The 27012-nt window shown below is 39.9% G+C and overlaps 1 protein-coding gene across 2 annotated transcripts in view; it reads left to right on the plus strand.

Moving 5' to 3' along the window:
- LOC117560545 (BMP/retinoic acid-inducible neural-specific protein 3-like) overlaps positions 1–27012 on the plus strand; it is a 60648-nt gene that overhangs the window by 28617 nt on the left and 5019 nt on the right. The window contains exons 3-7 of one of the 2 annotated variants that reach the window (XM_034237455.1): positions 9425–9615; positions 12701–12891; positions 19238–19343; positions 19526–19771; positions 21614–21836. In XM_034237455.1, the coding sequence (XP_034093346.1) occupies positions 9425–9615; positions 12701–12891; positions 19238–19343; positions 19526–19771; positions 21614–21836 (957 nt within the window). The remainder of the gene's footprint in view (positions 1–9424; positions 9616–12700; positions 12892–19237; positions 19344–19525; positions 19772–21613; positions 21837–27012) is intronic. The other variant, XM_034237457.1, reaches the window with a different exon arrangement.

A 27012-nucleotide genomic window follows, 5' to 3' on the forward strand; every position in this document is an offset into this window, starting at 1 on the left:
AGGATTAAGATAAATATATTTTTTATTTAAAAACACAGGTGCTTGGATTTGTGTCGGGGGACAGCAGCTTAGATTTAAAAAAAAATGTATATAACAGCTGTAATGGCTTTAAAAGAGCCACATTATGTTCGAAAATACAGTTGTCTTACGAAGATACAAAGTTGGACGTGCTAACACCTCATTGTCTCAGCCATTTCTGCGCTGAGTAGCTGCTATTATACATTGTCTTTTTGAGGAACGTACATCAATAAGTGTCAGAAGAAATTGTTCCGATAGAACAATAGCAACAATGGACATCTTAAGCTTGTGTTTGTTGTAAATAATCATTTTTGAATGTCCATCGTTGGTTAAGAGGCACCTCACTGTGCAGAATAGAGGGCGGAGGTGATTGAAAGTGACAATGTTATTTTCTGGTATGGTCTTCCTCGTGTGTAGCCAAGATCTCTGCTAAATCCTAATAAATTCTCAATGACAGAAGAAGATGGATCACCAGAATCGGTGCTTCGGGGTTACAGTTCTTGAGCTACCTCAGCAACGATGGGGTAATGAATTCACACCACGTTAACCCTCTACTTAATTTCCCGCATTTCTCACTGATTGAATTTCAAAGGATTTTTAACAAGTCCTCTGAAGCAAAAAAATAAAAGAGGGTTCATGTTTTTGTGTCTGTGTGTTTGTTTGGGGATTCACTGCAGCACATTCTCATTGCTTGCAGTGCAAACACAATGTGGGCCTTCCGCCTCGGCCACCTGTCCACAGGAAACATTGCCAAGGGGAAAGCAGCAGTATTCACCAGGGTTAAGGCAGGAGTGTTAATGTGCATCTGGCCACGTTCTGAACATATTGCATTTGGATTGTTTTTAATGGAACAAGATCAAAATATTAATATTATTTTAAAGTGAAAAATCATTATACTCATTGAATATTATTTAACTGTTTAACGGTTAGGCCACATGCCAGCCAATACATGTGGATAGTCAAATAACAGTATTTATAACCTTTAATTAAATAACTGCAGCAGTACATCAAGCTAACAATACTAACATAATAGTTCTGGTTTTAAAATCATACTAGAGTATTTTCTGCTACATATGTTCGAAGTACCAAACAGTAAAAGTGCTTCTTACTACAGAAGAATGGCTAACCCTAACCTCATACTGTGGCATTTGAGCTGATGAATTAATGCATACACTAACTGTTGTAGTTATGTTGTCATTAAAGGTCCCCTATTATACTGTATTTCATCAATATATTATAGGTCTCAGATATATACAAAACATGTTTCTGAAGTGTTTGGCTTGAAATACCAAACAGATCATTAATTGTAGCATCCCATAATCCCCTCTGTTTCAGCCCTGTTTCCAAAGTGCTAATTCTCTGTCTTTTACTTTAGATGAAAATAAGGAGCCCCTCCCCACGCCCCTCCGCGAGATACTTGGTTAAAAAAAACAAAATGGTGCTCTAGGAGGAGATTCAAGTGATAAGGTGTTAAAGTTATAAATTCAAATATATAATAATAATATATAATAATCAAATATAACTTTGTGATGTCTGTAATACTTGGTAACAACTCAGTGATATTGTACACATTTTTGTGAGGAGCCACTGGCCAAAAAGGTTGTGTTTTTTTTGGGTTTGAAATTATAAGAATTTATTCTGATATGCAGTGAATGACAAGCATATTTTGGAGCTCGAATATACTATGTTACTTTCCACAAACATAGGAAAACAGCCAACATAAATGGGTTCTCTTTGAATGTAGAGAAAAGTCAATAACTAAAACCAACTTGACTGATAGCATCCAAAGTGTTAAACTGATGAAACTGATGTACCACGGCGAAAGGGAGCAACAAAATTGATAATAATAATGACTTTGCTAGTTCTAGGGAGGATTGCAGCCCCTAAAGTCAACTTCCTGGTGAAACCCATTTAATTGTCCCCTCTCTCCTTCAGGACGAACCATTTGGCCTATCGGGGGTTTAAGATAAGACAGGGCTAGCTTATCACAGCCAGCGATAACTGAAGAAACGAACGACAGCGGGGATTTGGGAATACTCTTTCTATACCTGTTCTCTTACCCCCCCTCCCCCGACCTCTCTCCTCTGCGCTCCCTCCTTGTGTATTCCTGTTCTCTATACAGAACGTGCTGCAGCTTTGAAATAGTGGTGAAGCACAGTGTTCCATTTGAAGAGGTCATTTATTTGTATGGCATGAAATGAGGTGAAGATTAATAGCTACACTACATTTATCTGAGCAAGAGATCAGTCAAAGGCTTTGTCTGAATACCACAGCATCAGCAAAAAGGTCAACGGCTACCACATATCCATTTAACATCATTATGTTTACTTCCCACTCTCTGCCTACAGTTTCTGCTTAATCTTGTGTGAAATAGTTTCCTCGGTTTGTGATGACGTATAAGAGAAATGTAAATCGATGTACGTTGAAATCTTTGCCTTCAGCTTCTTCTAACTTCTGTGGGCACAGGGATTTACATTGTGTATCATTCAAACATCTGGTTGTTTGAGATTTCCTCATTACTCCTGGTTTAATGTGATATATACCCTTTCAAAAGGCCACACTCCCTTCATCCATCATAATCAAGGAAGGTTGTTCAAGCCACTCTGATTATCGCAGTCAAGGTTTCACTTTGGAAAGAGAACAAGTGCAACATTTGACTGATAGAACAATGCATTTGTGAATGTTTCTTTTCTTGTCACATTATGTAATCTGACAAAAACATAGCCTAAGTCATGACATCAATCATGTTTATGTTTAGGTGGCTCCTTTGTTGGTTTTAACGTTTACCAAGAAAATGTTTGGGTTATTTCTAAAAACGAATAAGAATGGAGCCCTTCAAATGATATATAAAATGTTCTTAAAGGCAGTTGTGTCTTAGAGGAGCATTTTTTCCCTGTTGCCTCCTGTTTCTTTCATCTCATATATGCGTGACTATGTGAGTAAATCGGGGGCAGTGCCAGGCATGAAGTAAATAATTGGCACTGTTCATTGAGCCTCTTCGAGACATTTCAAAGTAATCACAACTGATAAGTTATAATTACATCTGAGATATCTGCCTGCGACTATATAAATGTCTCTTTAAACATTCATTGCTATGCAGATTTGCGATGGAGGGAAAGTGTTTGAAAATATAAATGCAATCTTGCCCATGGCTTAATATCACAGTCTTACTTTTTGATCATCAAAGCTTGTTACTGTATGGTCTTCAAACAGTGTTTTCATTTAGCAAAGACCGATGTATTAGTCCTTGTTACAGATGGGGAAACAGGTTTTTTCTCTGTGGGTGGGTTTTCTTATTTGTTGAGCAAATGTTCCATCTGCATCCTGATTTGAACCAATACTTATCAACACATTATAAAACTGCCTTTATTCTTACTCTGATGACTGTGGTTAAGCTGTTGAAAGAGATCACTTGCTTTGCTTAAAAAACATTTCATGAAGAACTTGCCGATAAGCCATGCAGGCTTTACCGATAAATCCATCCATTGACTGTATTCATAAAAAAACAACTGCAAATATTCATACTTTTAAACGCATATATAACGTATGACAACGATAACACTACATTGTGAACATAAGAAAGGAAAAGGTAATGGGCAGGACTCAGGTGGCATAATGTGTTAGCAAAGGTTGTGGAGAAAATGTGAATTTCATCATTAATATTGAAATGGAGTCTCTTTTAGTGTCTCTCCTTGGAGGTCATGCCATTTATCTTCTGTATCAGTTGGCCACACATAATTTTAAAGAGCAATGTTCGTATTATGTGCTGGGACTTTTAATTTACGTCTCTTTAATTAAGTAGGTATTATATTAAAGTCCATAACAAAACAAAGAAGAGAGAATTTGTGAACTAACCGAGAAATGAAATTTAGCTGCAGGTTAAAGTATTTTGTTGCCTGCATGATTAGCATCCTTTTAACATTCAATATGTGTTCATTGAGCAGCAATCATTGTAGATTAGTGACAAATACTCTATGTATGTCAGATTTGAATAAGTGCTTTTCCCTGGAAACATTAGCAATCAACCTAGGAAATTAGATTATGAATAGCTTTGGAAACTTTATTCGACAAGTTTTCTTACATTTAGGTTTAAGGAGACTGTATCACAATCTTAAGCTCTGGCCAGTAGTCGTGGAATTGATCTATTTGTTGTTAAAATGTAATTGATAAGTATAACTAAATGGTGTCACCTTTAAAATGACATCTTGATATTGTATGGCCTTTAAGCGCAAAGCAGTGATACAGACCCAGAAGTCCTAAACTGAATGCTCACTTCTAAGAGAAAATTGTATTCTAAAAAAACAGTTTCGACCTTGCATTTTTTATCTTGTTCTGCTTAAGTCACAAGGAGTTCAGCCCACGGTTATTTTATACAACTTATTATGACAGCAGGTTAGCAGTGGTCAGAGTATGAGCTGTAACTTTGGCTCCTTGGGGCAAGTGGAAGCACTTTCATCTAAATGAGTTCATTGAATTTTACTTTGAGAGGCATTGAGTTAAATGACCAGGCAAAACAGCTTCCTGGGTACATGTGCACTTTGTGTCTGGAAGACCTCACGATAAAAGGTTAGGTGCATCTGTTAGCAGGACATATTTGAAGAAACAAAAGCAAGGGCCTTCATAGTGTGAATGACTATTGTATCACTTCTGTTCAACAATTTACATGATTTCCATGTGGCTCCCTCACAGTGTGTTGTAGGTACATCACATTTTTGAACTTTTTTCATTGGAAATATTGCATTTTTAGCCATGCTCTTGGCAGAGCTCTAGTGATAGGAATGAACACTTACCATGCACTGGGCGACTATGGGTGAGGTGGGGTTGACTGTCAATCGAAATGTTGTGGGTTCGATCCCAGCCCCTGCAGTCAACATTTTGATGTTTCCTGGGGCAACATACATAACTCAGAGTTGCTCCCAGATGGCATTGCCAATAGTGAATGTTTGTTAATGTTAGCATCCTTGAGCAAGCGGAACATTGCTCTCTGCATGGGGTGTGAATGGGTGAATGATTACTTGTTAATATAAAGTGCTCTGAGGGCACTTAAAGACTTGATATAGCACTATATAAAAACAGTCCATTTAATCTCAACAACTATATTACATTACATGTCACTTCTTAGACGCTTTTATCCAAAGCAACTTACATTCTCAATACTGTGGGCAATCCCCACAGGAGCAATTTTAGGGTGAAGTGTCTTGCCCAGGGACACAACGACATGCTGACTGCAGTGGGGTTTGAACCTGTGCTCCCTTAATCCAAACACCAACGCTCTTACCACTGCGCCACATGCCTCCAACTATTGGTTGATTTCTTAGGATTTTTTTACAGACACAGATGGTCACTAGAGGATTAAACATACTGACTTTGGTGATCCTGACTTGTACTGCAGTGCCACTAGATCAAACTAGAAGTTTTAACTTTTCATATGAATGCAAAGATTTGATCCCTTTTTCCTTGAAGCATTTGTAATTCTCGGTGAAGACTGCAGTTTGGATGGCCATGCAATGTGCAACATTAACATTGTTATCCCACTGAGTTGTTATTGTGAATCGTAATCATTTTGGTCATCTTTCAACTTTTCCACTCGGGCCTTCATAACATTTAAATTCTGACATTATTAAGTGAATGATCAAAAATGGAAAACTAATGACTAGTGGATAGAAAGATATTAATACTCAGTCTTGTATACCGCAACAAGCATTTCCTGTCAGTGATCACAGTTCAGTCTCCATTTACAAGTTGCTGAGTTAGTTTTATCTCTGCTTTTGCTCCTCTGGTGATTAACTTGACACTCATGGGGCTTCTCCAAAACATTCCAGTCATTAGTGTCTTCGATCAAAAATAAAATGATAAAATGGGGTACTCTCAGCTATCGTTAGTCCCCGATGAATTTCGTGTTCAAATTCCAGCTGCCGTAAATGCAACATGATGAAAATAAACTATTAGAGGTTAACCATTTAAATGTCTTTGGGCAATCTTGTTCTGAATCCAAACAACAAAGAAGGATATTGGCATGTTTTATTCCAGTAAACTGAACTGCTTTGAATTGATATTCAAAAACAATGAGTTACTTTCTTTGATTTGCAAAGCTTTTTCCTCAAAACACAATGCCCTGAGACTACAATGTGTACTGTTGCCAAATGTCAGACAAACAAAACACATTCAGGTTTTTAATTCATAGCAAGCTCTCTCTGTTAAACCAAGTGTGGCACTGTAAGTCAAGCAGTACACGCAAGTATCTGTGAAGGTCATTTCACAGGGAAAGTTTCCAATGAATACCTTGAAGTTTTTTGAAGTAGAATAACTTTGTATGTAGTCAAAGCACTTCCAAATGTAACATCAGTCCAAAGAGCTTTTCCCTGGGCAAATCTTGTACAAATAATAATAGAGAGAATGTGTGTAGGGGTCTAGGATTGAACATCCATATTCTTTGGTTCCTCAAGTTTAGCTAGAGTTCAGCTTTCTATGCAGCCAATGCCTTTCTTGTCATAATGTATGTGCCAAGTTTGTACATAAAAAGGGAAAATCACATTTACTTGAGATAGGCACGTAGACAATATTGCCTATGGTACACAATGCTTTATGTTAAAATTCAGCTCATTTCCTGCTGCTAGCATTGTTATCATCTTAAAGCTGTCAAATATGTCATGCAGTCAATCAAATATGCACATTTCCAGATATATTATAATCAATGAAGCATTAGGGATTCATACAAGCACAGCACTTACGGTTGAGGTCAGTTGTCAGAAGGAAGGAGAAGAACATGAAAAGGCAACAAAAGGCTGACAGTCTTTTGTTCGTACTGCTTTCATTTTAATGAAATTTTTGCTCCCACTTTGTATCTCTCTCATTACAGAAGACATTCTCCATTTAAGCAATGGGGCAATTTCTTGTACCACCTTGTACTTTATTCATTCCGATGTATATCGCTGTCATGATGGGCTATTAGGGAAAACATCTGTCAGCTGTATAGCAGGAACACATTTATGTCACAGGTGACAATCATAGTTTAGTGGGAATGCTGATACAGCATTCCAACTACTTGTTCTTCGACGCACGAAATTCTTTATTATTCCGCCGGGTTATTTTGCGCCACTTCTGCTCCCACATTCCACATCGCAGAAACTCCGTTCAAACATCAAAACGTTCAGCTCAGGGGTGAATCGATGGCTATTACTTTTCTCATTCATAACTTTCATAATTCGAGAGATATATCCCATAATCCATCACATTTTTTAACATGAAAGTCAATGGAGAAACTCTTCAGATTTGAATAATCTTCATGCGACTTCAACTGCTAACTGTTCCTTCATACTTTCACTCAGAAACCTCATTCCAACTTAAAAATGTTACAGATCTTTCTGACATTATTCGTGTAACACAACTTTTGAATCTGATTCATACTTTCAGAGATATTAAACATTGTTCAGACCTTGGTAAAGAGGCCTTCTTCAGATTTTAGAGTGCGTGATGTCACAGCTAGTGGAGGACAGATTTAATTTTGCCTTCACATTTTCTTTTAAACCTGCCATAATTCCCAAACCCTACATTCCTGAGACATCATTTTTCATGACAAACGTAGGAAAACAATAATTAAACAAAATGCCTCTTGAGGGCATGAAGTGACAAAAACTTTCAACATGTCTCCATTAAACCCCATTGTAAATTCAGCCTCATCTTTCCCCACCACAGCAGCCGCACACCTTTTAGTTAATCTACCAAAAAGGCCACATTATTGACCCGAAAGTACACAAAAAGTACACTTCAGATGCTCAAGTTCCTTGACATGCTTCACGCTTTGAAATTTCACCGATATCTGTTACGGTTTTTCAACAAAACGTTCACATGTAAGAGGTTCATCTCTCATTCAGAACAATGAAAATGCTCTCCTCCCACTGATTACTGCACATCACCATGGAAACCTATGATCTCTGGACAGGTCGTTAGCTCAAATATAAACACCTGTGTCATGGAAAACGATGATGTCATAACTCCAACTGACATGTTCAGAGCAGCAGACTTCAGATAATGGTTAACACAGCTCTACATCAAATCTGATGTTACGTAATGTGGTGTTACTATGGCAACGCACCCCTCGCCATAAAACAGCAGCAGACTTCAGAAAATGGTTAATGTTCCTGCTCTAAACAGCTCTACGTCAATTATGGGCTGTCTTCATATGCCGTTTCCATGGAAACCCATCCCTCACAATAAAACACAATGTCGCTGTAACTCCAATGGACACGGTCCGATCGTCCCCCAAACTTCGCTTGTATATCACCGGTCCATGCCTCATCAGCTTTATGCCAAATCTGAGATCTCACCATAGGCTGTTGCGATGGAAACGCATCCCTCGCCATAAAAGACGATGTCGCTATAACTCCTATGAAAATGTTCAAAAAGTGCTCAAACTTCACATGTGTGCTAACAGTCCAGCCGTGAAGACATCTACGGGACCGTTTTGAGATTTCTTCAATTGCCATTGCCATGGCAACACAATGCTCACCATGAAACACGGTTTTCTCATAACATCAAATGCCGTTGGCATGGCGACAGATCATTCGCCATCAAGTTAGTTCAAAAGTTTGCAGTTCAAATATTCTGCTGCTTTTCCAAGCCTTTTTACTTTCTTTTCTTCTCTCATCACACATTCAAGCCCCCTGTGTTCATGTATCATTTCAATCTAAATTCTTCACTTTCTTCTTTCCCATTACATTTTAGCATAGCAGTTTAGCGTCAGCTTTTCAGCATAAAGCATTCCCGCTAGCAAGTTCTTCAGGAATTACATTCTCTAGTTTCAAATGATGCCAGGTTATTTTTATTGTTTTTTTCTGGCTTTCTCTATTTTGTCGTAGTCCTTTTCCTTTCTCTGTCAATTTGCCTTTGCTTTAGTTCAGGCTGTGTCAGCGTGGTCGAGGGATTCCTTACATCAAAAAAGCACAGAGTGACATAGTTAATTACATTTGCGTCTCTCTCACACACACTCTTTCCATGTCCTTTTTTCTCTGTCTCTCTCTTCCAGCCATTTATTGTACTTACAAATGCAGCTTCAGCTAAAAAATAGACCTATATGATGTCCTTATATAGATAATAAGAAGTTTAATTTGACATGCAGACTCACCTCCACTGTCTTAACCCTGCCACAAGGAATATTCTTAATAAGACAATTTTGTATTATTAAACTACACTAAAAAAATCCTCAAAATGTTAAGCTTAAGATTATGTTAAATTAATTGCTTTTTTAGACAAATAAAGTTCACATTGAAGAAGTTGGCACTAGTAATTGTGAGGCTGTGTTGGTGTATACATTACTTGTTGTTTTGTTACTTTTAGACTTAATAATGTACATATTATTGCAGTTCTCAAAACCAAACTCTATATTGAACATGTTGTTTTTTTCCAGGGAGTTTGGGAGATGGAAGGTGAACAATTTGGCAGTGGAGAGGAGAGATTTCTTGGAGTCTTCGTTACCTCTGACTCCTGAATTTATCCGGAACATTCGACTTTTAGGCCGCAGGCCCACCACCCAGATGATCACTGACAACCTGATCAGGAAGTATGGGACTCACTTCCTGTTGTCAGCTACACTGGGAGGTAAACAAAGCATCTGTTGTTCTGAGTATAGATTTGTTACAATGTTACAGTAGATATTCTCATGGTAACTTATCGAACCCTTGGAATAAACTGACTCCACCAGCAATGTGTTTTTTCACTGTTCCATCCACCGCTTACTTTTTAATTTCAAGCCTTGCATTCTAGCTCACATGAATGCTCACAATTACCAATAACAGGCAGTCAAAAACCATACTAATCCTTGGAACAATAGGCATTTGATTTGAGGCAGAATAAGACTGAAGCAGCCCTATCATTATAAGTGTCATTATCATCATTAATGAGCAACTACCATTCTTGATGCAATAGTTACCGTCGTTGGCAGATTTTATCATCTGTAGCCAGCTAGATAAATAAGAATAATTGTTGGAAACTGTCTTTGGTTGATTTAGAAATGTTTCAACTGATTTGATTGAATATGAGAACCCTGTAAAAAGGATGTAATGATGATAATCATGCTTAGTCAATACAGACGCTATGCAAATAAAGGTTGAGCTGAAGTTTATAGGACCCAGGTAAAATCAGAAAGTATTCCAGAATGAGGGGAAATGTGTAATTTTCAGAATGACCTGAGATTCCATTTTATGTTTATAGAAGCTTTTAGAGTATGCTAACCAAGGCGTCACATATACATAGCCTTGACATGTCCAAACTCAGTCACAGTAACTAGCTGAATAACTCATCATAGCAACATAACGTGGCACTGGCAGCACAGATATTGCTCTTCAGGGAGGTTCGAATACATGTTCAACCCTTTGTACAGTAAACCAGCCACTCGCATTGTTGTTCCTCTATCTATGTGAAGAAAAAAAGAACAGACAAAAAAGATTCAAGATGCAAGAGAGGTCGAGGCGAGCCTTGCAGATCTGATTTGCTTTTACAGAGCAACACTTGTCAATTATTTTGTACTGAGTCCTGGTTTGGAAAAAGTCGCAGTTGTGAGTGGCTGTATATAATGAAGAACAGAACCAGCTTCCTGAGCCACACACACACACACACACACACACACACACACACACACACACACACACACACACACACACACACACACACACACACACACACACACACACACACACACACACACACACACACACACACACACACACACACACACACACTCACACACAGGCTCCCAGCCAGCACTTAGTGGTATGAAGAGAGGAGAATGAGGAGTTTGCCTTGGATTGTTGCCAGAGATATGCCTCTGTGGTTCTCAATGGATAGCCTCTATGTTCGGAAACATATTGACTTCAGGAAATTAATAAATAGATTCTGATATCAAGAGGGTGCCCTTCAGCAGCTGAGGAAGAGAGGCAGTGGGCAGAAAAATAGCCATATAGCATTAACGCTGCATTATGATGAGGAATATGACATGCAGTGTCTTGGAGACTCTCAAGCAAAGAGTGTGTGCTGCACCATGGCCCCTAGACTGATTGCTGTGATCTAAGGCTACTGATGGGTCACGTGGCTTATTCTAATTATGGTCAAGTATCCATGCGCTTCAGGGGCTCCTGTATGGCTGCTCCAGGGTGTTACGGCCCGTCTACACTACAGGCGTCAAAAAATGCTTTCAACGCTTCGCCCATTCATTTGAATGGGGTGACGTAGGATATTTTCAAACTTCGCCGAACTGCATTGTGGGTAGCATGGCAAGGCGTTGCAAGCATCGCGAGCGTCTATCGGCGTCAAAAGTTGAACAATGTTCAACTTTTGAGGCTCGAAGCTGGCGTCAGCCAATCAAATCCCGTTTATGCAAATCTGCCAGTACAAGCGCTAGCCAATCAAACCGCGTGTATGCTGGGAGAGACTACGCAGATCATTTCCTCATATTCAAAAAAATGGAGGGAAAATTCATTATAGCGGTAGTGAATCACCCGGTGCTGAATGATCAGTCTCTGTTCATCTACCGGGATACAAACCAGAGGAGCGAGGCATGGAGGGAGGTGGCAGAGACAGTGGGTGAAACTGGTAGGTTTTCGCCTGTTTGGGGATTTTATATCCAGTTTACTTCGTTTTAACATTGCTATTGCTTTGTATGTCGGGGGCGGGAGATTTATGTGATTGGTTGTTGGTCGCAAAAAATCGCCAAGCCTCAGACACGCCCAGCTTCAAGCTTTTTCGACGCCTGTAGTGTAGACGGGCCGTTAACCACCTGGAATATAGTGTGTGTGTGTGTGTGTGTGTGTGTGTGTGTGTGTGTGTGTGTGTGTGTGTGTGTGTGTGTTTATACTGGAGCAAAGCAGGACCCAGTTGTTAATGTTATGATATTGTAGTTTAATCTTTATACATTCAACACTTGTAAGGTATCATTAGCAGTAATGAAAAGATTGCAAAAATGCTGACACTTCAAATGTCTGACACAGTTTAAATGCTTTTTGATTGTCATATTTGTATTTTGTAGGAAGTGTAGCACATAAACATCTCAGCAATGAGTGCTTTTAGGGCAAACATATAAAAACAACTACCAATAATCACTAACACACTTAAAGATGCCTTATGTCTCTTTGAGGTTTTCCTGTTGTGTGTTATACTGTACATGTTGTGTGCATGTAAATGGTCGGCAAAGGCTTGAATCTCAAAGTTCCCTCCAGAGAGAGTTTCTCTCCTAAACACTACCCCCCTGCCTGAAACGCCTTGATTGGACTCCTTTGTTTACAACTTTTTTATTCTGTAAAATACAACATTGTAGGTGGTAAGCTAATGGGCGGTACATCTCCAACACATCTGTAAGTAGTGGACCAATCACAACAGAGCTGGTCAGCTAACCAATCAGAGCAAACTGGTCTATGGCTTCGGACAGAGGGTGAGAGGTGCTGCAGTACAGGCTGTATGAGAACAATAAAGCCCTTTTTGAACATTAAAGCATGTAAACATGTCACAGTAGAAGCACAAATATGAACCTGAACATGAGCATAATAGGGCCTCTTTAAGACACTAACTCTTTGTTTTTATGTAGGAGGAGAAACACACTTAAGCCATGGAGAAGCCCACATTAGCAACACTATATTATGTCATTTTACAAATTGTAATCTCAATTTTCTGAAATCATACGTTTTCTGTGCAGGAGAAGAGGCCTTAACGATATTTGTGGACAAGAGGAAACTGAGTAAGAAAGCAGAGGTGAGCGATTATTCCGGAAACTCGTCCACTGTGACTCTGGAGGCTCTGCACCAGCTGGCTGCCTCCTACTTCATCGACAGGGAGAGCACTCTGCGCAAGCTGCACCACATCCAGATCGCCTCAACTGCCATCAAGGTAATGCCTTTGTATCTCTATCTCAATTGTTCATCAGCCCAAAATCAAGTCAATACCATCATGCAGACATTGACAATAAGCTGAGATGGTAAAGATTCAAGAGGCTGAGTGTCTTGGTCGATAACTGTTTGACTTACGTCCTTGACAACCTTTTGTTACTATGTCTTTCATATTTGTACAAACTTTTTTTGCATACACATTTTGCAAATCCATCCATCCATCCATCCATCCATTCATCCATCTTCTCCCGCTTATCCGTGGTCGGGTCGCGGGGGTAGCAGTTCCAACAGAGAGCCCCAAACTTTATTTTCCCTGGCGACATCAACCAGCTCTGACTGGGGGATCCCAAGGCGCTCCCAGGCCAGCAAAGAGATATAATCCCTCCACCTGATCCTAGGTCTACCCCTTGGTCTCTTCCCAGCTGGACGTGCCTGGAACACCTCCCTAGGGAGGCGCCCATGTGGCATCCTTACTAGGTGCCCGAACCACCTCAACTGGCTCCTTTCGACGTGAAGGAGGAGCGGTTAAACTCTGAGTCCCTCCCGGATGACTGGACTTCGCACCTTATCCCTAAGGGAGACGCCAGCCACCCTGCGGAGAAAACCCATCTCGGCCGCTTGTATCCGCGATCTCGTTCTTTCGGTCATGACCCATCCTTCATGACCATAAGTGAGGGTAGGAACGAAAACGGCCCGGTAGACAGAGAGCTTTGCCTTCTGGCTCAGCTCTCTTTTCATCACAACGGTAAGGTAAAGCGACTGCAGTACCGCTCCTGCTGCTCCGATTTTCCGGCCAATCTCACGCTCCATTGTTCCCTCACTCGAGAACAAGACCCCGAGATACTTGAACTCCTTCACTTGGGGTAAGGACTCATTCCCTACTTGGAGTGGACAGTCCATCGGTTTCCTGCTGAGAACCATGGCCTCAGATTTGGAGGTGCTGATCCTCATCCCAGCCGCTTCACACTCGGTTGCGAGATTTTGCAAATCATGTCATGTAACTAGTACCAAGCCAAACTTGGTTTATTTTAGTTAAAATACCATTTACTTTATCTACAGGAGACATTTGGCCGACTCAAAAGTAATCTAATCTCAGTGTTTACAGACTTTGAATAAGTAAGGTAGCTTAAAAAGGTAACATTTAGATATAATGAATACCATTAATATTGTTCGAATTACATTGGAGTTTAATTGACTAATATATACTTTTTTAAATGCTCTTGAATGCACTCTTCTCCAAAAAGATTGTATTAAAAAACAAACATAAGACCTTCTGCTCATGTCCCTCTGTTTATCCTTGTTAAAAAGTGGCAGACCAGCTTTGATTCTGAACATGAAAATCTACAAAATCAAAGTGTATGATTTCTGGTTTTAAGGATTTAAGATGTACCTCTCGCTGCCAACTGGAGCTGCTTACATTGGAAGCTGTCCAGAAGAGCTTTATATGAAATCCTTCTTTGAAAGAAAGAAGAACAAAATTACCATAGCAGGAAGTGTTACAACATATTGTTATATCCTAAACTACAGGATATCTGAACTATATAAGCTACATTAAAATATATGATGGCTAGGGAACTGTAGAGACCATGATACAGTAGATGCACCAAATGTAAGGCTTTACCACATTCAACATGGAATTATATGGACATATTATCAATAAAGAAAGATTGTAGCGACATGGTTTGTGTTTATCTTTGGTGATAACATTGCAATGCAATACCTAGCAGGTAATAAATATATATTAACTAGAGATGTCCCGATTCGATCACGTGATCGGGGATCGGAGCCGATCACGTGATTTTCAAAAGATCGGAATCGGGGATCAGTTTTTTTTTTTTTTTTTTAATGTTACAAAACAAAAATGACCATGTTCACGTCTTAAAGTCATCCTGAGGCCTTAGTTTTGGTTTAAAATGACACAACATCATGTATGTGTTGCTTCTTTTGGGCTTGTTTTCATTTGCTTATTTCTCTCAAATCTGGCAACAGAGTGGGCGCAGTGTCTAATAGTAGCAGTAAGCTAACGAGAGGCTACGTTCAGCTGGTGACTCGGGAGTTGTCAGGAGTTTGGAAGTATTATAAAATTGAAAGCGGGGGCAGTGTAACAGCCAGATGCAATGTTTGCAAGGCGGAGGTTCCGCGTGGTGGAAAGAACAGAGCTACGTTCAACACGACCAATCTAATACGATACCTGAGAAATAAACACCAACAACAACACGACGAGTACACAGCGGCCACTCAGGGAACGGCACTGACACAACCGACACTTTCAGAGACTTTTAAAAGGAAAGAGAAACTGCCCCAGAACAGTGAAAAGGCCAAAAAAACAACAGCCAAGATAGCTAAATTCATCGCGTTGGATCACCAGCCGTTATCTGTTACCTTTTTTTTCTCATTGCATAAAGATCGGATCGGGAAAAATCGGTATCGGCAGATTGTCAAAATCAAATGATCGGAATCGGATCGGGAGCAAAAAAAGGTGATCGGGACATCCCTAATATTAACTATAAAATAAAAAGGCATTCGCAGAGCGCAGTCCTCCGTCAAGGCCAATGGTGCGTTCAATGCTCCTAGGATGGTCCCATTTTCCAAGTTGGAAAGTCATTCTTCCGACTTTGAAGTGCGATGAACATGAGCATGAACGATTATTGGAAAATGTAAAACAACATAGAGGCTACAAAGAAAATGTGTTTTATCGCTCAAAGCATTTAAAGAACATGTTTGCAGTTACAGAAATGTTCCCAGTTCTTTATAATAATTATAATTATTGAGCACAAATGCCTATGCCTGCAATGGGTAACTATATACTCTATGTCATTAGCTCCCTTATTTATTTGTTTTCCCTTGGCCAACATTTCATCCAGTTTCATAACAATCAGGCTAGACACATTTCCATAATCTTGCTAATAGACAAGGAGACAGAAAAAAATGGGAAAAAAACAGAACTTCTTGGGCATACGTAAATAAAAATGTTCAATATACAATTACCTCATATCAAATAAGAAGGCCAAGAATCAGTCAAATCAATATAATTTAACACTGCTCTACCCAATACATAAAGTGAGTCTTGAAATACATTTAGACACTTTGTGTATCTTTTAACTCTATGTAGAGTGAACGCAATATAAACAATTTCAATTTCAGAGTTTAAATGTGTCTGTTGGAAATTATGCACCAGAAGGAAATTATTTCCTTGATATAAAACAATGACTATGGTGATAAAAATAAAATGGGAGATGACGCTTTTTATCAGCCTTCTTGTGATGAGATATAATCTTCACCCATCGTGAGCACATAAAGTCCGGAGGAAGCTCCGTGATGAGCACATATGGTGAGGGGGAAGATAAATGAATCTTGTGAGACACAGCTTGTGACAGGTTTCTGCCTCCGGTGTCACCTTCAGGCCGCATGGGGGTTAATAGGGCTACGGAGCGAAGGATGACCCTCCTTTCTGTCTCTTTCTTTCATTCCTCGAAAAAACAGCTGCAAGTAGGCTTGTACAATATAGCTTTCTCTGCTGTAGCAGAACATGAATCAGACTTCCTGCACTTATATCAAAGCTCCATCCTCACCCAACATTGTGTTCAGGGAGGGTCGGGTTTTTCATTTGCAGCTAAGGTGGGCGCATCAGAGGTGCCGAGAAAGATGCTTTTGTCTGTTTCATTTCTTGGGAATTAGGGTTTTTCTGTATCTACAGAGAGGAAGAGAAGAAGAGAGAGTGTGCTTTCATGCTCCAAAGGCACTCATCTGGCGTAACTGACAGGTAGGAAGTGGAAAGAGGAGAGATTCACCTCCATCGCTGGTAAAAAGCGAGTCAGAGGAGCGATACCTTCCTCTACACTTGTGCTTTTCTTTGCACAGGACGTTGAGCTGCCAAACAGCGGAACAGATACAACTAAGCACTTTTCTGCATGAATTTATAATCGAACAAGTTTAGGTATGAATAACAGAGGGCTGGTGAGGCGGAGACCCCCCTGCTGTCTCCACGCAAAAGGGGAAATTGAAGCTCATTTTGGAGGAAAAGCCTGTTACTATTGTTGTGTGTGGATTGGTTGTGGATATTTAGGCTCCCTTGAAAGATTCACGGAGCAGAGTTAAGTCTGGGATCAACCCGGCTTGTTTGTACAATGAGTAATGAGCCCATTTGTTTGAGAGCGTCAGGGATCAGTTTTGTTACGATTTGAGTATTTGACTAAATCGATGACAATGTCCCCATCTGACTGAGGCCATATTTGTCAGTCTGTATGAACAGTAATGACAAAGACTATAGACTTGAATGAGGAAACATTAGTATTGCATTGTGTTCTATTCACAGTTGATAAAAGCATTTTTGTGTTGTTGATCTGACTCAATCACAGAGTAGACAGAAGGCTGACTTGACAATCTTTTATATCAGTTAAACCTTTTTAAGTTTCACCTTTTTACGGAATATAGGGACACCATTTACACCTTTTATTTAAGTAGTGTACCACTGCCTCAGTATTACATTTCAGACACAAATGGCAGTGATTATCACCAACATCTACAGCTTTTGAGCCCAGTGAAGCTCATTGTTTTGGTTTTGGGACCCATCGCTGTAAATAACATTTATTTTGGGTGAAGAAACCCCCCATTTCTACCAAACAAGCTGTGATAAATTCACACTACCTGCATTGCAGCTAGCTTTTGATTACATGTTAAGATCTTAAACATGATAGTTCACTGAGGTGCTGGTAGAAACCAAACAAGAGCTAAATCTCTTTTAGGCAGTGGGCAGCAACTCCTTATTACAGATGCACCGGTGCTTAAGTGTTTCTTAATATATAAACATTGGGGTGTCCTAGTTAATATCATAGACTGTATAAAGGTTCATATATTAGGCAGGAATCAGAGCTGCACTCACGTGTTTAGCATTGTAGTTGGAATCAAAACAAGTTATTCCATTATGTACCCAAAATCTGAAAGAAAATGTAATAACTCACATTCCCACATGAAATAATTTACCAGACCATCGATCTTCAATTTTTGTACGACTGACTAGACAGACGCTCATGCCCACTCAGTCCTTGAAGTTTAACTATAACCACTTCTTAACATGTCAATATGTCAGGCAGTATGGCACTAGCCTTTATTGGCAAACAATCCTTTTGTGCTCAATATGTTGGATGCCGGATAAATAATTATAATTAAACAAATACATGTTTAATGTTTTATCATTTGTGAGTATTTTGCTCTCAAGTAATTAGTTGGTAATATACTCCTGGGACTCTAGCACATTAAAGTTCCTATAATGAAATAAATCCAAACATATTCCAAAGAAAGGCACAAATCTAGCAACAGTTCAAGTATTTGCTTCAATCTCTCAGCCATGTACCAAGATACAGGTGGCCAATAATGTCCTATTACATATTTGTAATATACCACAATGTATCTACAGTGAATAGCAGCTGCTATGCAAAGCGGAAATGGAATGCTCTGCTCATCAGTCAACGTTTTGCCATATCAAATAATTCCTTATAAGGATTCAATATTCATGTGGTCTGAATCCCAGGGTTGTTTCTCATTTCCTCACATTCATATCAGCATTAGAAAACCCCATGAGGGAAACAAGAGATTTATAATGTGATAGTCATATTATTGCTGAAGAATTGAACTCAAATTATCTTCATTTCCTTTTCTCATTCACAGAAGATATGTATTATTCCTCGATCAAACCCCTTTATTCTGGATTAGGGTTTTCATTAAAAAGCCTCAGTTTTCCCTGCATGCAACACAGGCATCACTTGAGTACCCAGGCCCTTCAGCCCTTTATGATTGTGTTACTGATCGACTGACCCTCATTGTCTCACCTCATCCATCCGTCACTTTACACCAACTGTCCTCTGACAAGCCTGACCAGGACAAATTGCTGAACAAAATATGGTGTCCTAGAACCACAAAGAAAGAAAATGAGAATCAGTTAGATGCTCTCTGCCGTGTCAAAGCAAGAAAAAGGAGAGCGTTGAAATAAGATCTCTTCTTGCAAATTAAATGAAAACGGATGCTTTGCTGGAATTGCTCTGTGGAAAAAAGGTGAATCGAAACAACTTCAATCATGGACTAGACAAAGAAAAAAAAGGTGTAGCATTCTCGCAGAATAACGAGAGAAGGAAACCAATCTTTATTCCAGTTTTTTGTTTGACATTCACAAGTACATATCATTATGCAGAAACCACTGTGATTCAACCTAACACAGAAAGCCTTTACACAAGGCATATTCTTCCCATCAAACTTATTTTGAATCTGATGTATAGTAACGACATTTAAAAAATGTAGTATCATTTAACCAGAACATTTTACAGATTAGCTTTTTGTTTGTTGTTGCCCAGGTGACGGAGACCCGCACAGGTCCTCTTGGATGCAGTAACTATGATAACCTTGACTCTGTTAGCTCTGTGCTGGTTCAGAGTCCTGAAAATAAAGTCCAGTTGCAAGGTTTGTCTAATTGTTACCACTTTCCTGTGTAATTAAAGATGATTCTGAAAAATATGTACTTTGGATTACCAACATAACATACAGATTAAGAGATTGTGTTAAGTAAATTAGTTCAGGCAGCATTATATTGTCATGAAAATGTCACTTCACACATTTGACAATTGTAAACCTTGGTTTCCCAGGCCTGCAGGTGATCCTCCCTGACTACTTGAGAGAAGGTTTTGTGAAGGCTGCTCTCAGCTACATAGCCTGTAACGGCGAGGGGGAATTTGTATGCAGGGACAATGACTGCTGGTGCTATTGTGACCCCAAGTTCCCAGAATGCAACTGTCCCTATTTGGACATCCAAGCCATGGAAAAGAGCCTGGAAAGGATCACAGAGACATGGGGGATACTCTATAAAGAGTTTGAGGAGTCAGGTAAGAAAGGCAAGACCATCATGGATTTGTACTTCTGTTCACGTTGCATGCCTCATCCTAAATGCAGGAGTAAAAACCTTTGGAATAATACATTTGAGAGGGAGTGATGAGGAATTCAAAGGTTTTATCTGTACCGTTAAATCTGAGTAAGCTTCCTATATATATTTCCTCCCCATTCTGTGATTTATAGGTGAACTACCCTGTAGTGAATTGTTAGTTCTGGAAAACTTTTTGCATAGAAGGAAGTGAACTGTAGAAACGGATAAAACAAATAAAATAAATGAATTGCTTCTGGCTCAGGTAGTTACCAATAGGTCTCGAGCAGATTAATCAGCCATAAAACCCATGTATTGCCTGTCCAGCTTTTTATATCACAGGGGGAAGCAAAGTTTAGGCAGAAGCTCTTAGTCTAATGTTTGGTTATTATTGCTGTGCTAGGTCGCTCTGCGATTATTACTCGGGTGAAATCAAAATGTCTGTCTTTTTTTCCACTACTTAGCTTTGGAAAAAAAGATCCTAAGTGCAATTACTTTTAAAGTTTATGTTGTAATAGCTGGGTGGGAAGAGAGGGCAGGAGTGTGCCCAGAATACAGACACCCGCAAGTGTTATAGATGTGTCCTTCAGCGAGGGATATCACATGCTTCTAGCCAGCTGATTTATCAGCAGAGGGAGATACCAGGAAGTGGAGGACCATTGAAAAAGATGGAGTTCAAATATAAACTCCCACACTAGTTTGGTTAACCTTGAACCAAATGACAAAACAGGTGAAAATAAAAATGGCAGTGTTTTTCAGGGTTTTATGTAACTCATTGTTAAAATATGTGGCATTTGTATTCAGAATGAATATAATTGACTTGGTTTATGTGACATTTATGGAGCAATAAGTGCAGATAATCAGTGTGACAAAAAGTATCATATTTAATTTTCATTTTAAATAAAAAAGAAGTCTCTGACATAATAAACACATTGGCCAGTTGTAAAAGGAGAAAAGTACATTAAGGAGGTTAACCTTATGGAGATACATATGACAACGTTCATGATTGTCACACTCACAGTATTACAAATAGCTTCAGTCGTACTGTCATTAGTAATCTGTCAACCAATCAGTGAGGTTATATTCAGCATTTAAAAAAATAACATATAATGGTCTTTCTATTCATGACACTTAAACATAAATGTTACCCTGTGTCACAAGAACAAACGTCCCATTTCAATTGTTTCTGCTTTAAAGTGGACACTATTGTCTTTTATCATTCATTATGGAAGCTTTTGGTTTATTTTTTATTTATACTGACCATAGTCAAATTGTTTGAGTTAAATCTAAAAGCACCACCTGCTAGATGCTGTACCAGAATTCAAGGTGAAATCTACATGTCAAGCCCAAATAGAAAAGCCTGCAAAGGTCTGACGAATTTCAAAGGGCTCTTCAAAAGCAACTGAGAAGCAAAGCATATATTGCCTCAAACTGAACGACACATCTGTTGCATCCTTTGCATTGTATAGCATCACACATTCAAAAGAGCACTGGTCCATAGATAAATTGAGTGTTGAGGTGGTCCTTTAAAGGTTTTTAAGCACACCACGTTGTATGATAATCATTGACATAAATTATATGAAAGAACAGAAATTAAAAAAGGATATAAACACAGGAGGGCAACATATAGTATATGTTTTGTCAGGTTTCCATTATGCATATATAAAAGTAAAATATCACAACTCATACTGTTTAATAAGGTACCAGTGAATCAGCATGTATAATGTAAATACCTTATATTGCATAAGAGGAAGTCAACATCCAATAAAACAATTAGATATCCCCTTGTAAAATGTGTCTTTTTTGTTTGTTACAGATGAATTCAAGGCGTTCTACTCAAGGCTTCCGCAGAACTATTTCCTGAATGTGTCAGGCATACAACACTTGTGGGCGTTGGACAACTTGTTCCAGTGGCGTTATGAGCAGCTGGAGAACAGCATGCGAGTCCTCTCCAGTAGAACCCAGAGAGTCATCTTCAAGCTCTTCAGTCTCAGTAAAAGATGTCAGCGCCAGCCCCAAGTCCGCCTACCGAGAGAACGGTGAGCAATGAAACACTCATCTTATGTGCAATGCAACTATGTATGCCAGATATATTTTTTCACAATTTGACAAAGCTTTGATGACTTCATGCCAACTTTGGTCTTCATTAAACCTACTGCCGCCTATATTTTTCGTTTAGTTAAAAAATAATTGAATTTTCCTTACTGTTTGATTGATATAACTCCATGTGATTCTGAAATGATTTGCCTAAGGCCACTGATCAACAAGTCCTGCAGTTATTTCTATAGACTAATCAAGGGATATAGGTGGAAGTAACAAAGCTGGCATTGCTGTGGTGGCATAGCCATTAAATGTATGGATTCATCATCTCTTTTTTTTACAGCCGTCGCAAATAAATATGTAGATCCTGCCCCATGTTGAAAGGCAGTAAAATGCCATTATAACAAGCCACACATCTACTGCTCACAAGCTTTCCTTTTTATAATCTTTATTTGGATCCTGAAATATTCATGGAATCAAGACATCCTTTAATTGGACTTCATTGGACATCTCCATGACATCCCTCTGCAACCCCATTCTCTGCTTTTATTTAATGGCCGTAAACAACAAAATACCACTCCTTCTGCATATTAGAGGATTTATCAAACTCTGTATTGTTAGGGTTTAGTTTAGGGAATATTATAACCAAGTTGGTTAAATTGGGAAATACTGCCCTAAAGCTAAACCAATGTTGACTTGTCAGAAAACCGAGTAAAGATTTTATAGAAACTAACTTCCACTTCAGCCACTGAGACTTTTTGAGATGCTGTAACATCACTGCCAACCTTCAGCTGCTGACAGAAGAGTCATTTTTCACATGCCAGCAAAGTCAATACAATAAATACAAACATGTTCTTTTGAATGTTTAACAAATGCTGGTAAACACATGTTCTGAACATTCAGACTATTGCTTTAGATGTAATGAAATTCACATTCACACATTTCTTTGTCAGTGGACCTGATTGCTGAAGGTGATGGATCCAACCATTACTGTCAGTTACAACACATAAATCATCTACCGCTTTATTCAATGTCCAGTCACTCTGTGTCTTCGCTTCTTCTTTGTTTACTCTGTCTCAGTCCCGATCTGTGTTATTCTCGCAGCTGCCACATTGTCACAACACAGATTAATCTCTGATCTACGCAGCTGATATTTCCAAACACTTGGCAAGAAAATAACTGGGAGCGCCATCGCCCAGGCAGTGTTTATCTATGTTATTACCGCCATGGCAGCTATAAAGCTTTCCCTTTCTTTTCCCTCTTCACAGATATATCCATACTCAGAAGAAAGAGATTGAGAATGGGGTGTTTGTCAGTTTTGCCTTGGAGAGAAACGGAAGCTCTCGAAAAAATCCTCACTCTTATTTCAAAATCCTGTTTGAGGCACTTGAGATAGATGAGGGATATGTGATTGATTTTGCTTCCTGGGGGTTACTTGTTTCACTGCACTGACAATTATGAGCGAATAAGCCAGTCGAAGCAGCAGTCAGCTTGGCTTTTATTAGGCGGGTAATGATAACACTGAACAGCTCGCTTTGTGCTCAAACTTTTGCCATTAGGCATAACGATGAATATTGTCATTCATGTAGTGATTTCACTACTTATGGTTTAATCAGCTTAGAAAATGCCTTGTGTGTAGGCTTCAAGAAAAGGTGCCAATGTTGTGCATGTATGCCAAGTTGTTCAATGCTTCACTGGAAGAGTCCTCTCAATTCTTTTTTTGACTATAAGAGTGCAATTATAATTTCACAACAAGACCAGAAAAAGGGAAAGTTGAATAGCTTTTTAATTAACTTGTCAAGGGATTGAGTAGATCAGACCAATTTCATTTTAGCAGCTTTACACTGTTTCAATTACATGATTTCCAGAGATGGGGTCGTTACTAAAAAAAAGCAATATATTACATATTACATATTACTTTTAAAAAAAAGTAATATATTACACTACTTTTTTACTCTCTACATAAAGTAACTCGTTACTTTACTCCCAGGGCCGGCCCGCCCCTCCCTGCAGGCAGATCACGCAGACTGCTAAAGTTTCAAATGTTCTTGTTAGTTCAGTTGTCGCATAATACTGATCCAGATAGCTCCTGAATGTTTTCCTATCTGACCACGGCTGTCCTCTGTCTCCTGCTATCTGTATATTTTGCGCAGTCTATCTCTGCTCACGCTGTTGCATCGGCGTGTTCTCCTGCGTGTTGGCCATGTGTTGCACTGGAACCAGACACCGCAAAGACTTCAGCCGAGCATGTACGAACTGCGCATGCGTGAGTGGCAATAACTCTCCTTACCAGCAGGCGGCGGTAGTGTGTATTCGTCATTCAAAACAGGCAACAACCGGAAAACAGAGAAGAAGAACACACTACGTGATATATACAAACAACAAATAGCTGTGCGTTAGCTTCACCTTAGCATGTGTTCTTCTTTGCAGGTGTTTGTTGAGGTTTGATGACTGATTTTAGTAAGTAACGAAGTAACGCGTGTCGGGGCAATGTTAGTAACTGTAGTGTGATTACTGAATTATAAAAGTAGCGCGATACACCCAACACTGATGATTTCACACTGAGGAAAAATTGTCAAAAGGCGTAATTATTGCATATGACACTGGTATTTTCTTCCTTTGAGTTGTCTTGCTTGATTCGAGCTTCTGATGCGGCTTTCACACCAGCGCTTTTCCCTTTCTAGCCTTGAGCTAGAGCTTTTCTGGTTCAGCTCCGGTTTCCCTTTTCTGCTCCAGCTCTGTTCACACCGCCCAGCACCCGACTGGTGCTGCCGCTGCTGCGTCATGACGTCACCGTTTACATCGCTGATTTGCTCCCCAACGGCATTACGGCGCTCACAACAACAACTGCGTCGGGTCGATGATCGTGTTGCTTTTAATCACACGAAGCCAGAATAAATTGAATAACGACTTCTCCAACCTTATACTTTGCTCCAGAGTGCCGTGGTTAATTGTTTATTAATGTGTTTCTGCGGCATTTACCGACCGCTGCACTGTTGGCTGCTCTTCTACGGGAGTTTATTCTCCTCCGTTAGCTCACACTGCAGCGGCCGCTCTAAATTATTCACTGTCCGACTCACACAAGCAGCTGATACATATCCCCAGTTCCCCTTAGCCTAAGTGAATGTGTGTCAGTCTGAATTGACGCTGTTTGGCATCACAACGCTGTTATATAAGTTTCTCTGGTATAAAATGGGTGATGTTAGCATAGCAACCGAAGCTAAACTGACTACTTGCTGTGGCATAAACCGTTTTCTACAGGCACATTTTACCGGCGTATTTTTATTATGATTCTACTTGTGATAGTCGGACACGACAACCTGTGCAGCCCATGTATTGATTCCATCCGATAGCTGCTATAATACAAAACAACACGTCTGCCTCTCTCCACAATGATCAATAACAGTGAACGGATGGTCAAAGCAACGTACAAATAAACAGAATCACACGAAGCCTGGTTAGTGTTGCCTGACTTTATAAAGTGTGTTTATTAAGCACTACTGCTTGTAGGCAGGCATGACAGTCGACCCATGTTCAGGGGAGGTGGGTTTAGTTTCCTGCCCGCCTCGACGTAAGAGAGACGTAAGCTACGCCACCTCTTAGCTCCGAAGCTCTTGCCTCTAGACCGACAATTTTTTGGAGCTGGAAGTGAACCGGATTCCGGAGCTAAGAGCCGGCGCCGCTACGGTGTGAACAGGAAAAACCGGCGCTTTTCAGGCTCCAGCTCAGAGCCGGCGCTGAAAAAGCGCTGGTGTGAAAGGGGCATGATTGACTGACTGTTTTGCCTCCAACAGAAGATCAATATAAGTTATTAGGAATGAAAATTATTAGAAACAATACAATATATTATTTACAAAAACAAATAAGGTTTAGCCCAGCTTGTTCATATGCTATGTGAACCAGAATATATCAGCGTTTCCGCCACGGGGGCGTCTTGCCGTCATTTGACGGCCTTATTCAGCTCGGGACGCCCTGAACTCGAGCCGAGGAAGTCCAAAAATATTAATAATTCCAGAGAAGATCGAGAGTTGTTATCACTTGAAATGACGAAAAGGAAAAAAGGACAAGGACATCCCTCTGTTGGAGGGGCAAAGGAGTCTGGTGGGATTATTTTCGGAGTATTGAAGATCGTTTCCCCGACATCGAAGGTGCCTGCTATAGGACAACACGGAACGTGCGCGATTTGGACGCGATGAACGGGGGGGTTTTAGTGGAGCACACGTGTGAGCTGCGAGCGCCGGAGCCTCGCAGCGGCGATGCTGAGGCTCCGTGGTAAACTGTGGTAACATGAAGAGCCGTTTGGGAGCCGACACAGCCGTCGCTTTAAGAGAGCCGTACCAAATGATCCCCCCCCCCCCCCCCCCCCCCCCCCCATTGCTGTCTTTATAACTGTTCTAACATGACAATGTGAAACGCTAGGTCCGTAAATAATTGTTTACCCAGTGTGGAGTTGACTACCGCTCATATAATCTTAAACTTTTTAGATATATTTTAGATTAACTGGATCACCAACTGTAAAACAGGCCCTATAGCCCAACATCAGAATCGTACCTCATTGATGCTCTTGTTGCTGAATAGGAGCAAATTCCTGCCATGTTCCAAAATAGTGAAAGCCAGGAACAACCAGCAAACTGCAGGCTGTTTAGAGCCAAATAATTGTTCTCAATGGATTGGGAATGGCATGGTTATTTATAACATGTGGGTGTAATATTTTGGTGTAGACACTTCTGGCCAATAATTGTACATTACTTCAAGGAAACCTTGCACTCTGTCAAGGAATCCAAATATGTTGTATTTGAAATTCCACCAACCTAAGGGAGGTCCCTTTCATCTTTTCCTTTATTAAATAGTATTTTATCGATAGAAACAGAAATTGAGTGTCCTTTGAATCTTTGGCTGAGTTGTTTTATTCAAAAAACAGTCACTACATTTGGCTGATTTATTTTCAGTATCACTTGCTCTTATAAAAGCGTCATGAGTTCAAGACACTGTGATTTACAGCAGCTGTTTGTAGGAAGTGTAGGCAAAGGCTACGTACACCGGGGAACTAACAATACAGCCACAGTCTCGTCTTGGTGACAGCTTTGCTCTGCTGAAGCTGTCAGAGATGAAATGCCTTGTCCACAGGTAGCGCGTGATGGAAAGAAAGAGCCTTTCCGGATCATTTCCCATGAC

Source organism: Gymnodraco acuticeps, unplaced genomic scaffold (genome assembly GCF_902827175.1).
Source record: "Gymnodraco acuticeps unplaced genomic scaffold, fGymAcu1.1, whole genome shotgun sequence".
Taxonomy (NCBI): Eukaryota; Metazoa; Chordata; class Actinopteri; order Perciformes; family Bathydraconidae; genus Gymnodraco; species Gymnodraco acuticeps.